The sequence below is a fragment of the Sciurus vulgaris genome (assembly GCF_902686455.1).
Source record: "Sciurus vulgaris genome assembly, chromosome: 8".
In the NCBI taxonomy this organism is placed as follows: Eukaryota; Metazoa; Chordata; class Mammalia; order Rodentia; family Sciuridae; genus Sciurus; species Sciurus vulgaris.
The window spans coordinates 14,710,484-14,723,919 of NC_136468.1; the positions used below are offsets into that span (position 1 = coordinate 14,710,484).

The following is a 13,436-nucleotide window of genomic DNA, read 5'->3' on the forward strand; positions in this document are numbered from 1 at the left end:
TCATGCCTGGAAGAAAAGGACCAGCCTCTCATAATCCCTCAGGAGCTCAGGCTGACAGAGCAGTAACTCTCATCTCACTGGCCAGAAGGTGACATTTTGCTTCTGCTCATAACTGTCAGCCAGAAAGAGTCATAGGACCTCACCTAATCCCAGGATTGCATGAAATGTAACCCAACCACCAAGGAGGGAAATGGAAAATTCTTAACTCTATCAGTGATTATCTCTATACCTTTTAACCTTCATTGGACAACACACCAAATTTAAATAAAATTATGTATGAATTTTTTTTTGCAGGTAATTCTAGTGAAAATTAGGAAGGTCCCTGAAAATAATCCATATTATATCTATAATTAACAGTCACTAACCTCCTCTACTTCAAGCTGTCCAAGCTCTGCTTTTATTTCCAGATAATGACACATCCTATGGATAAACACTGAGAATAGATGGAAATAATTGTTTAAGTTTCGGGGAAAAAACTCTGACAGTTCAATATTTTATTCTGTGCTGGCTTTCCTTTGTTCTCACCAGATTCTCCTTCAATAACTGTGCCCTGCTTAACAGAAAATGGAAGAGAGGTGGTGATTAAAGGAAAATTAGTATTACTCCCATCGCTAACACTCACACACTATATCTGATTTCAGAAAATCACAACAAATATCCAATTGCCATACTTCTGACAGCCATACTTCACCCTAACTGGAATATATGTGAGATGGGAAGCAATAAGAAGGGTTTTTGGGTGCCCTGCCTGATCCTTAATGGGCGCTTCCTCCAAAACAGTTTGAACTGCCTTTTGTTTGTCATCCTGGAGGGTTTCATACACTGGGTGAGAGATGTACCTTTCTTTTGTAAAGTGAGAGAACCATAGTAAATTCGAAAGTGGAAAGAACCTATATAATGCTGAGTACTTATAGAAATAGAGGATCTATAAATTGATTTACTTAAAGCAATAAGCATCCACCTTCACCAGGACTACACCACATAATAAGAACTTGAAGTTGATGTGAGCTGTAATTCTTACTCTGCCTAATAGCAAGGAACATTTGCCACAGATAATGATGAACAATAAAATCACTTATAGCAGATTTCCACTTCACCACAACCAAGAGTAAGAAGTATATTTTACATTATGATCCAATGCACATATGCATATAGCTTCATGAAACAATTGTTACCCCCCTACATGCAATGCACTCTGACATCCCCTACTCCAACATCTTTTAATTCTCGTCTTGGCCTCTTAGGTTGATTTCATAGCCAGCTTATGAAGAGAAAAGGTTTATTTTCATCCACAATGTTAGAGGTTTCAGCTCATGACTACTTGGCCCCATGGCTTTGGCCTGTAGCAAGGCAGCACATCATGCAGGGAGCATGTGGAGGCACAAAAAGCCAATTTGCCTCATGGCTTGGATGGGACAGAGGAAGTGGAAGGGACTGGGGTCACATTAACCCTTTCATGAACATTGTGTTAGTCAACTTTTCATCACAGTGACCAAAATACCTGACAAGAACAACTTAGAGGAGGAAAAATTTATTTGAGGCTCATGGTTTCAGAGGTTCAGTCCAAAATTAGTCAGCTCCACTGCTCTGGGTTTGAGGTGAGAAAGAACATCATGGCAGAGGAAAGCTATGCTGCTCATGAGAGCCAGGAAGCAGGGGGAGAGAGAGAGTTCTGCTCACCAAGGACAAAATATAAACCCCAAAAACATGCCCCCAGTGACCTACTTTCTCCTCCCACACCCTACCTGCCTATTGCCACCCAGTACAGTACTCCTTCCAAATTGTTAATCCACCAAATGGAGACACCTCATATCCAAAACATACCAGGCACACTCTCAGTGACCCAAGAGCTCCCACTAGGCCTCACATCTTAAAGGTCCCACTACCTCCCAACAGCTCCAAGCTGGGGACTAAGCCTTTAACACATGGGCCTTTGGCAGACATTCCGGATCCAAACTACAGCACCAACTCATAATCCCAGCCCACAATGTAAAAACCATAGATGACAGAAAATAGAAATAAAGCAATATCTGAGTTCTAAAGCAATTTCTGATTATAATAAGTATTCTTTAAAAAAGTATTGACTTGGAGGTGCAAGTGGGTGAGCCACAGTCTGGTGAAGTCAATGTCCTTAGAAAGTTAAATTTTATTCTATTACATTAGTTTTTCCACCTGTAATATTCCAACTTTCCTCTTGATCAGTAGCAATCTTTGGACAATTTCATGGGCTTGCTACTTCTAAGTCCACGATAGGCCAAAAAATGTTTCCTAAAGATATCAGGTCCTGATCCCTGGAATCTTCAAACTTTATACTATATTGTAAAGGGGCCTTTAAATATGTGGTTGAATTCAGGATCTTGAGATGGAGAGAGTATCTTAGATTATCAGGTGGGTCCTAAATGCAATCACGTATATCCTTACAAGATGGAAGCAGTGAATGGGAGATCTAACACACAGAGAGGAACAAGCAATGAGAAAAGAGGCAGAACAATATTTGAAGATGCTGGATTTGAAGACTGAAGTGATGTGGCCACAAGCCAATGAATGCCAAAGGCCACCAGAAGCTGGAAGAGTTAAATAAAGGATTCTCCCCTGGAGTCTGGAGGGAGCACAGCCCTGTCAACATCTTGACTTTGAACCAGTGATACTGAAGTTGAACTTATGACCTCCAGAAACATGAGAAATAAATTTCTGTTGTATTAAGTCACCAAGTTTGCGGTATTTTGTTATAGTTGCCTCACGAAACTAATAAGAACCATGTGAACTTGACTCAATGAGAATCATAGTACAAAGCGCCTAGAGTAAATAGCCATCTGTAACTCTTTGTAACTTCTGCTATGGTTTAGATATGGTTTGAGTGTATTCCCCAAGGGTTCATGTGTGGAAATGTAATTCTCATTGTGAGTTCTTAAGATAAGTGAAAACTTACTTCAATTCCTTTTACTCCCAAAGGTGAGGTCTTTAGGAAGTAATCCTTAGGATTAAGTAAGGCTATCACAGAGGAGTCACCATAATTGAATACTGGTGGTTTTATAATAGAGAGACCAGAAAAGACAGGCAGACATATGCATACACCCTGTCTCCTGCCATTTGATGTCCTGCACCATCTAGAGACTCTACCAGCAAGAAGACTAACACCAGATCTGGGCCCTCATATTTGGAACAGAACCATAAGCCAAAATTAACCTGTTTTCTCTATAATTTAAGGAATATGTTACATTTGGTTATTAACAACAGAAAATGAACTAATACACCTTGCTATGCTTCAGGAAACATTTGTGGTAGTTTATGGAGATTCACAAAACATGTTGTTAATATATAACAAATAGGCAAAAATGTAAAAAAAACAAGGACAGATATGCAACAAGGTTTATATGACCACAGGTGGCCCTCCATACCCACAGGTTCTGCAATTTGGGGATTCGATCAACCATGGATCAAAAACATTCAGAAAAAATATTGTGTTTGTAATGAACATGGACATACATTTTTCTTGTCATTGTTTCCTAAACAATACAGTATAACAACTATTAACATAACTTTTACATTAAATTAGGTATTTTAAGTGAAGTAGAGATGATTTAAAGTACATAGGAAGCTGTGTGCAGGTATATGCAAATACTACATTTTATTTAAGGGACTTGAGCACCCCATGTGTTTTGATATCCACGAGAAGTCCTGGAACACTGCCCTACTGATAGTGAGGGATGACTATGTATGCATGCATGCATATACATATATATGTATACACACACACACACACACACACACATATACATACATGACTGTATATATTCCTTGCCACAAGTCTACAAATTGGCTTTTAACTACAAATTTGGCTTTAAACTTTCTAGTAGCCAACAGGTAAAAGAGGTCTTGTTTATATGACTCTGGATTTTTGGATAAAAAGAAGACAACTCCACAGAAACATAAAAGACAAGGTAAAATTTTCTCCCAAAAGTTCTGTAACCGAGGATGTTTTTTGGACTGTTGTTATACATAGGATTCTCATTACCCTCGGTGTAAATGTTACTATAATCACTAGATTCAAGGTGATTAGACTGCTTACTATGAGTTGATAACGTATCAAAACTTAACTTCATAAACACAAAATCTATAGGAGGGAAGACAATGTCAAATGAATAACTTCTTAGTATACAACTTACTGATTTGCCTTAAATTGCAGGGTAGATTTTAGGGTACTTATGAAAGACCTTGAATAACGCTCAGAAAATGCTGTTTTCTCAACTGTTAACGTTCGGTTAGTGCTGTAGACAATGTCTATAAAACGTTGCTTGCTTGAAAGCAGATTTAGCAAGGAGGAGGGGAGTGGCGCCTTAGGGAAGTGTGAAAGTAATTGTCTACTGTCAAGTAATGCCCTTGGAACACCTAAGATCTAAGCTGGATGAGGGGAAAAAAGGAAAGTGGAAGAAGGGGGTGATATCCTCCCATCAGAGACCTGTCGGGTCAGTTGACGTTTGGATCGGAGACCACAGGCATCACCACGGCTTCAGAGCTTGTGGAAGCCGCTTTTTAAACATTCCCCACAAAAATAAGCTGGCAACCCTGCAGGACCTTCCAGGCACAACAACCATGCTCTCCCTCCCAGCCCACCACCTCCCGCAGGCCTCCCGCGGGCAGAGGCGCTCGGCTCAGTGCGCAGGCGCTCGGACTGACCGCCAAGACCTCGCCCCTGAGAGGAAGCTAGTCTTCCGGGTCGTCACCCGAGCTCCGCTCTAGCCGCCAAGCTTCCGTGTCTCTACTGCTCCCCGTCGCAGCCCGCGGGAGCTCGGAACCGGCTGGGGGCGGGCCTTCCGGCACAGGGGCGCGTGGGTGAGGCGGGTCGGGACCAGGTAAGGCTGTCCGTGACGTTTGGGGGTTTGTAGAGACAGCGGCGATGACCGGAGGTCCTGCGGGGTTCTCCAGTCGTGTAGAGTCGCCGGGGATAGGACCAGTCCACTTCATGAGTGGCCATCCCACAAACACCTCGGCCTTTTCCGGCGCCAACCGGCCAATTTACCGGTGAAAGCCGCCTGCGTTTCTGCTGCCGCAGTTCCCTCTCGGGCGCAGTTAACTCTTTTCCAGATTAGTTAGCAGATACATGGCTCACTTTGCTCACCAGACGGCCGGCTGCGTCGCAGCTTGTGGGGTGGGGCGGGGGTAGAGGTTAATTTTGACATCCCCTTAAGAAAATACCTAACACGCCAGCCATCCAGACTCAGTTGACCTGACAGTACTGTAGCTTCCGTCCCAGGGAGGGGCGATCGAGTCGGACAGAGGAGACTCAGGGTCCTTCTTGCTGAACTGAGTAAAGCTAACATATTCACCGCCGTCCATGCACCTGCGACTTAGTAAGATAATCGGTACCCGGCCGTGCGCGGTGGTGCTCGCCTGTAATCCCAGCGGCTCGGGAGTCTTGGGCAGGAGGATCGCAAGTTCAAAGCCAGCCTCAGCAACTTATCTGGTCCCTAAGCAACTTGGCAAGACCCTGTCTCAGAAGAAAAAAATAAAAAAGACTGGGAATGTGGCTCATTGGCTAAGCGCCTCTGGGTTCAATCCCCAATACCAAAAAGTAAACAAGCATTCTGATTGGGTTGTTTTTCTGTGGCAGCACGTGAGCACAGTGTGTGCACGTTCCTGGGGTCCTGATGAGTGGGCATTGTGCCATACATTTTGCATGTCAGTCACACAATTCAGTGAGGTGTATGACTGTCCCCATTTAGTAGGTGAGAGAACCGAGACAAAGAATAAGGACTACTACAAAAAAACATGGTCATTAAAAAACAGGCAAGATTCCAGTCAGCTGGAGCTCTGTGCCAACCAGTGGTTTTTGAGAAACAGGAGAAATCTTTCTTCCCAGCAAAACTTAAACAACATGCACATTTCAGTATACAGCTTTAAAGATTCAAAAACAGACATATCCAGGTTGAAAACTTCTGCACTTCATCTTCACCTTTGAAAAAGACCAGCCTAATTCAAAACCAGTTATTAAAATAAAACTGACCTTTTAAATGCATCAGACTTATTGAAAGATCAAAGAATCTGGCCTTTTTATGTCCAAGAAAAAATATGGACTTTTTCTTCTTGTGTGGACCTAAATTGTTTTGCTTAGGATATTTGAGTGTTTTTTCTTAGCACTTTCAATTCCTGTTTTTTCTCCATACTGTGATTTTCTTTAGTTCTTATTTAAAGAGAGATACCATTTCAAAGTGACTATTTTATACTCCATAGAATGGTTTTATGTGAATCAAAATCTGACATGTAAATTATTTTTTTTATTTTAATATCAAAATAGCCATCATATTCTTTAAAAAAAAAAAAGAATTTTGAAAGATTCTATAAGGAAGTATTGGAGGGTCCTAGAAAGGACCAACGCTTTGAATTTTTTTTTAATTTGAAGCTAGTAAAAAGTGGCAGTTTGGCAGTCTTAGGACCTGTACTTAGGGACGGCAAAACCTTTTATCCTGTTTGTTTTATTGTTTTGTTTTGTTTTGTTTTGTTCTAAGAAGTATGCGAAGCTGCTCTCTTTTTCTCCATCAGAGATATATGCGTCGTGCTTTGTGGAGGAAAACTATAAAGCAGTAATGTTAATAACTAAGCATTTTCATTTTCTCCCTGTTTAGCAAGTGGTTCTTTGCTTTGAGTAAAGGGACCTAGATTTGAAGATGCTTATTCCCTTTTTCTGTCATAAATTTTTTAGGATTTAGGTTTGTTACATAACCATGTTCCAATAGATTATAACCTGACCTTATTACTTATGAGTTATGTTTCCCAGTAATCTGCTTCACTGCAAAGTGAGCATGGAGGTAACAGCCTCCTGTGATAACTTAGCCTCAGGGACCACTATCCTAGTGAGTCCCTTCCTTCTGTTTGCTACCTGTCAGTTTACCAAGGTGCTGGTTCTGCCGCCTGTTTCTGGGCTGTATGGCTTTGTAAGTGAGAATACCATTCCAGGGAGGTACAGGTCTGACTGTATGGATTATGTATCTTTTTTTTTCCCATGAATAAGTGAGGACAAGTAATCAAAATTGTGTGTGAGTTAGAAATATATTAACACCAAACTTGCAAAGATGTTTAGAGTTTTTCCTTTTTTTTTTTTTTTTTTTTTAGGTATTATTTACTGAGTGCCACTGTCTTACTCATTTCTCAGTCTTGCAAACTTTCTTTTCAGAAAAAGGAAATTCAAATCTAGAAAAGATAGGTAACTGTTCAGAATAACCCAGGTAATAAATGACAGTAGAGCCAGTCCTCAAGCCTAAGCCTTGGGACTTGATGCTGCCTCTATTTAAGAGTAAAGTGATTTGGAATTCAGACCATGTTTTCCTAAAAACATTGCAGCAGAACAATAGTTCCCAGACTAGCTTCCAAGTGTCTACAGAAATACTGTGTAATTAGACAAGGAATCTATTCGATGCTATAAGGGTAATTAAGCAAAACAAGGTAAAGTTAATGAAGAAACAGTTTGTTGTTATTAAATTGGTGTTTGGGAAAAGATTACTTTGAAGATGGAAGGAAGAGAAAAGAAACTTTTGCTTCTTCCAAAAGTGACTTCTGGATATTTGCAAGGCCTTGAGAGATTTATGGCACAGATTTGTTACTATTTTTCTATTAAGACATTAAATTGTTAATGGCCTTTTTTTCTCATTGATAAAAACAAAACCTTAGTCCTAACAGGTCCAACCCCAACCGATATGCATTCACATAAGGCACCTAGAGTTGGGAGAGAAGGAAAAGGGAAGAGCAAGTCTTGTAGATCACCAGATGGGGGGGGGTGGGGGGGCAGCCTTGGATCCAACAGTTCTCTCCTTGCTGGCCTTCAGGTGGCACTGTTGACCCAAGATTGCTTGGTTGGTATTCAGAATGCTAAATGGTTTGAGGCTAGCATTCTACAATTGGTTTACAGTCAGCCTGTGTTCTGCTAATGGATCTTGAAATGGGCATTAAAACCTCCTTAATTTAATCACTGTTTGTTTATTTTCTTGCATGATTTTGAAATTTTATCAGATGATCAGAGCCCCTGTCCCACACCTGATATGCCTCTTAGCTTGTGTGTGGGAGATTCATTTCTCTGCTGGTGGCAGTTCTGTTGGCATTCTTATTTCTTCCCACTCTTGGCATTTTCATTTTGTACCCTTTTCTCTTTGATAATCTGATCTAAATAATCTGTAATTCGCCATTAAGGGTAATGTGTGAAAATTTGAATAGCTCTTTTAGCACATTCCTGTTTTAGAGTTTTTGGTATAGTTCTGTGGTTTTTCAAGATGAATTTATGCCTTTTATTCCTTTGAAATCAGCTCCTTTTTTCCCAGCTGAACTATCCCCTAAATAGCCTCTTAGTCGAGCAGAGATTCTCATCTCATTATTAGAATTTCACGTAAATTGAAATATTCTGTAAGCAGTAACTCACATCTGATCTAGAATATAATGACATTATTATTCCACCAGCAACAGTCTGAATTTTTATATATCTCCTATGTACTTTTTGATGTCCCTTTTTTCCCCCTTGTGGTACTGAGGATTGACCCTTGTGGCATTCTACCATTGAGCCACATCCCCAACCCTTTTTATTTTTATTTTGAGACAGGGTCTCACTAAGTTGCTGAGGCTTGCTTCAAACTTGTCCTCCTCCTACCTCAGCCTCTCTAGTTACTGGGATTACAGGCATGTGCCACTGCACACAGCTTTGATGTCTGTTAGCTGTTATTTTTGTGTATCATGTTATCAGGTGTGTGTGCATGAGCGTGTTTGCTAGGATTGAAGCCAGGGCCTTATATTTGATAGGGAAGCTTTACCACTGAGCTGTGTCCTTACCCTTGTGGTTATCATTCTGATACCTATTTCAACAGTCTGTGCCTCTGAGGAAAAGGTTACTGTTTTCAGCCAATAAGAACCTAGCTAGTTTGCATTAAGACTGATAAGTAACATCACAATTCCCAAGTGCCTTCTGTGCAGGAATAAAATGAAATTTTGAAATGTTCATCCTTATTTGAGCTGTTGAATTTTTATTTCTGTAGGACTACTATCTTTTCCCTGAGTGACTCTCAGTCTCTAGGCAGAATTCAATCCAGTAACCTAGAGGCCAAATGACCTCATAACTCATTAGCAGTCTCAGAGCCATCTGGTGCCCTTGAGGAGAATAGTGTTCAAAAGCCTGATAATAAAGACAACAACAGCGTAATTATTTCTCTGCCATGATTACACCTTTAGATGACAAGGAGTCAGCATATTTATCTGCAGATTGCTTAGGTGGTTTTTTAAAGGTATAATAACAAAGCTGTAGTAGAATAACTTGTTTCCCTGTCCTCTTCATCCAGCCTTCAAAGTAGATAAACTATCAGCAAACACCTACTGAATCACAAAGTTGTTCATTTGTAAAAATGGCAGTATATCAAAGAAATGATAGTAAATGAATACAAAATGTGAAAATTCCAAATGAAAACCATGCAAAGGAAACAGCTGTTTGGACTGTGGTTATTTCTCAATTCCAAAGCATGTCTTGCCAGTAGGGTGATTCACGCGTGGCTTGCTATATCTTCATTGTCTAAAGTGTTCATTAGATAATCTCTGAGTTTCTTACACTAACCTGTTTTTCTTCTCATTTTCTGAAGGGAGTCTCCTAGCTACTCAAGAAATGTCTTCACTTTCAGAATATGCTTTGCGCATGGCTCGTCTGAGTGCCCGGCTCTTCAGTGAAGTTGCCCGACCAACTGATTCCAAATCCATGAAAGTAGTGAAACTATTCAGTGAGCAGCCACTGGCCAAGAGGAAGGAGACTTACGACTGGTATCCAAATCACAACACATATTTTGGTCTCATGCGCACACTCCGTTTTCTTGGCCTCTACAGGTGATGACAAAAAACACAGAGGGCCCTGTGAGAGATGCTCTTAGCAAATTATCAAAAGAAAAAAAATCAGCCTTTCAGCTAATAAGGTGGCCTCTTTATCCTTACATTTCTGTGGTTCTTAAAGAGAGCCCAGGTGTGGTTTGTGGGAATAGGTTGCTGTCAAAATATCTATAATAAGCAAACCAAAACAGGAACTACATGCTTATTGGTAAATAATTGTGTCTAAAACATGACTAATATTGAAATTATACTGAGCTATAGAGATATTTTTAAATATTCATTAATCTAAGAACTCTAAAAAGGATGCAGAGAAAAACTGGTCCAAGTGCTGAGGAAGAAACCCCAGGATTGCCCTGGTTGCCCAGGCAGCAGGATCCTGGTGAACAGAGTCCCTGCCCCACACCTAATCTGCCTCTTAGAGGGTGTGTGGGAGCTTCCTTTTTCTGCTGGTGGCATTTTTGTTGGAATTCTCATTTCCTCCCACTCACTTCTGACATTTTGTGCCTTTTTGATATATTAATTTGATCTAATTAAGCTGTAGTTCACTTTAAGGGTAATGTATAAATCACATAAGCTCTTAACACCATGCGTTTGTATGTTTGGGCATGTTCAGGAAGTGAGTGCTTAGGACTGTACAGATCTCTAGAAAGAAATCAGATCAACTACCTGTGTAATCATTTTAAAAAATAATATTTTTAGTTGTAGGTGGACACAGTACCTTTAGTTTATTTATTTATTTTTTTATGTGGTGCTCAGGTTTGAACCCAGTGCCTCACTCTACCACTAAGCCCCTATATAATCATTTTTCTTTTAAGAATTTTTTCTTTACCAAACTAATACATGTTCTCATTACAAAGATTTAAGACATTACATACTTATATAGCATTAAAATACATAGCATCTTTTTAAAAATTTAACATGTTTTCATTGAACTTATCTTTGGGCAATAATACAAAAATTGAGACCATTCTTTCTACTGTGATTAAAATTTTTAATGCAGCATGATATTCCAGAGAGGTAAAGGTTGGGGTATTCATTTATGCAACAAGTATATCTTAAGTTACATGTGCAGGTACTTAAGATGGGAACTAAGGGAACAGCAGTACACAGAATGGAATAGGTTTTCTTAGTTAATATATCAGAGATTATAGTCCATGATCTATTTTGAATGTCTGGAATTGCTTGGGACTATCTCCCTTCCCATTAGTCTGAGCTCAGAAAATAAAAACTAATCTTATCATTAGATCAAATAAAATATTGAGAGCCAGATCTTCTGAGTATAAGATTATAACCCATAACAAAATCACATTCAACTATTTTAATGTCTGTTTGCAGCTGAAGAACAAACATCTGGCTATGTTTGGAGACAGGGAAAAAAATACTTAGCACTTAGTTATCCAAGGAAAAGCAAAATTATTTTCATGTATTTAGTCACTAGTTATAGAAAATGGCACCTCTAATGTAGGCCTCCTGTGACATCAGGCAGGATTTAACTACACAGTTCCTTCAGTAAAGAAAATCTGATTCAAAGGCCTGTAGATGAGGGAGGGAAGCACAGGTTCCCAGAAATAATTGATTCAGTTAATAGGTGCTGGGTTGTATCGTCAACAGAGACAAACCTCCCTGCTGTCTTTCTCTCCAAGGGTTGACAGGAATGGGGAAGGGAGAAAAACATAATAAGTAAGTAAATTATGTGATATATTACAAAGTTAAAAACACTATTGGGTAAAAAAGCAGAGCTGGCTGAGCAGGATCCAGAGGGCTGACAGGCCCTAGTGGGTGGGTAGAGGTCTTGTTACAGCATTCAACAGGACAATCAGGGTCAGCTACATCAAGGAGATGAAATTTAGGCAAAGGCTTAAGGATGGTGAGTGAGCCATGAGGAAGAACTTGCAAGGCAGAGACAAAGCAGAGCAAAGGCCCTGAGACAGGAGTATGCCTAGAATGACCCAGGAGTAGTACAGGCTAAGGAAACAGTAGGGGAGGCAGGAGACAGGTTATGAGGGTGGGTCTCAGCTCCTGTAGGGACACAGGAGGCAGGTGACGGGAATCTGCGCAGTTTTGCTCTGGATGAAAGGGGCAGCTATCTGCAGGATTGTGAACAGAGGAGCGACATAATCTGATGTATATTTCAGAATTGCCCTGACTGCTCTGCCGAAAATTATTTGGCATTTACTGCTAATCCTGAAGAAGTCTGTTGTATGCTGTCCATTGTGTTCATGGAATGAAAGATCAAATTCTATAAAGCCAATCTATTTTAAAACAGCCTAGGGGGTTGAAATTTGGGCCAAGCAAACCTTTCTAACATTTAATTCATACATTATTATTCATACTTTGCAGATGAGGAAACTAAGATATAGAGAGATAAGGTCACTTATCCAAAGTCACAGAGCTAGCAAATGGTGGAGCTGTGATTTGAACCCAAGTTCCAGTGGATTTCATAACTTACATATTTAAGCACATGTTTTTATTCTTTTTTTTTTTTTTTTTAATTTTGAGACAGTCTTGTGGCTGAGATTGGCCTGAACTTGCACTCCTTCTCCCTCAGCCTCCCAAATTGCTGGGATTACAGGTGTATGGTCTTAAGACGTAGGCATTTTAAATAGTTCAGCAGTCCTCAACTTGTATACCATCCATATGCATAAGTAGTTGTAGCTGCCTTGATTTCTACAGTATCTGTCTTTTGATCTGGCTTCCTTCTCCCTGAGGCTTTCCCAGCAGCCTCTTTATATGAGGTGTCTACTACCATTAAACCCACTTCCTCCAGACCTCTGCCCCTTTTAGTAGATATTGATTCCTAGGGCAGTCAGGATCTCTGTAACTACTGTTCCTCTGAGTGTTTAGTATTAACGTAGGAAAATTTGTAGTTACTAGTGAATATCATAATTACATAGGGTTACCTGGGCTGGCCTGGGAGGTTAACTGCAGTGTGTGGCATTGTTTCTGTAAGGGAAGACTGGTTATACATGAAGTTTTGTAACCCAACCCATCTCTGTGTTGGGGACCCCTTGTATTTTCTGTTCAACAAACTGAGACTATACCCTGAAAAGTCAAGTCAGTAACCAAAACAATCTAAGGAACAGATAGGTTGGTGTGGTTTTTCAATACAATAAAAAATAACTGGTTGATTATTTTTCCTTCATTCAGAGATGAGCATCAGGATTTTAAGGATGAGCAAATGCGTCTAAAGAAGCTTCGTGGAAAGGGAAAACCAAAGAAAGGAGAAGGGAAGAGAGCAACAAAAAAGAAGTAGTGTTGGCCCATCAGGAGAGAAAATTTCAACTGTGAGCCAAAATAAATCTTTTCTCTATTAAAAAAAAAAAAAAAAGACAGAAAGAGAATTTCTTCCTCAGTGATTATGAGAAGAAAGTATTATCTTTCCATGTATTAGTGCAATGTAATCTACCTCAGTGAAGGTTACTTGGAGAGACACAATCCCCCTGTATTGAAGTCTAATTCAATTAAATGGTGACTGGTTGCCAGGTGTGGTGGCACATACCTGTAATCCCAGCAATTTCGGAGGCTGAGAGAGAAGGATTGCAAGTTCAGGCCAGCCTCAGCCAGTGAGCAAACTCTGTCTCAAAATTTTA

General features: G+C 40.1%; 1 protein-coding gene across 1 annotated transcript; it reads left to right on the top strand.

The window, feature by feature from the left end:
- The first annotated feature begins 4,741 nt into the window (after positions 1 to 4,741).
- Positions 4,742 to 13,229, top strand: MRPS33 (mitochondrial ribosomal protein S33). Its single transcript, XM_079150437.1, has 3 exons — positions 4,742 to 4,853; positions 9,609 to 9,846; positions 12,994 to 13,229. The coding sequence occupies exons 2-3, from the start codon at positions 9,632 to 9,634 to the stop codon at positions 13,097 to 13,099; spliced, it is 321 nt and encodes a 106-aa protein (XP_079006563.1). The 5' UTR covers positions 4,742 to 4,853; positions 9,609 to 9,631; the 3' UTR covers positions 13,100 to 13,229.
- Positions 13,230 to 13,436: the final 207 nt, after the last annotated feature.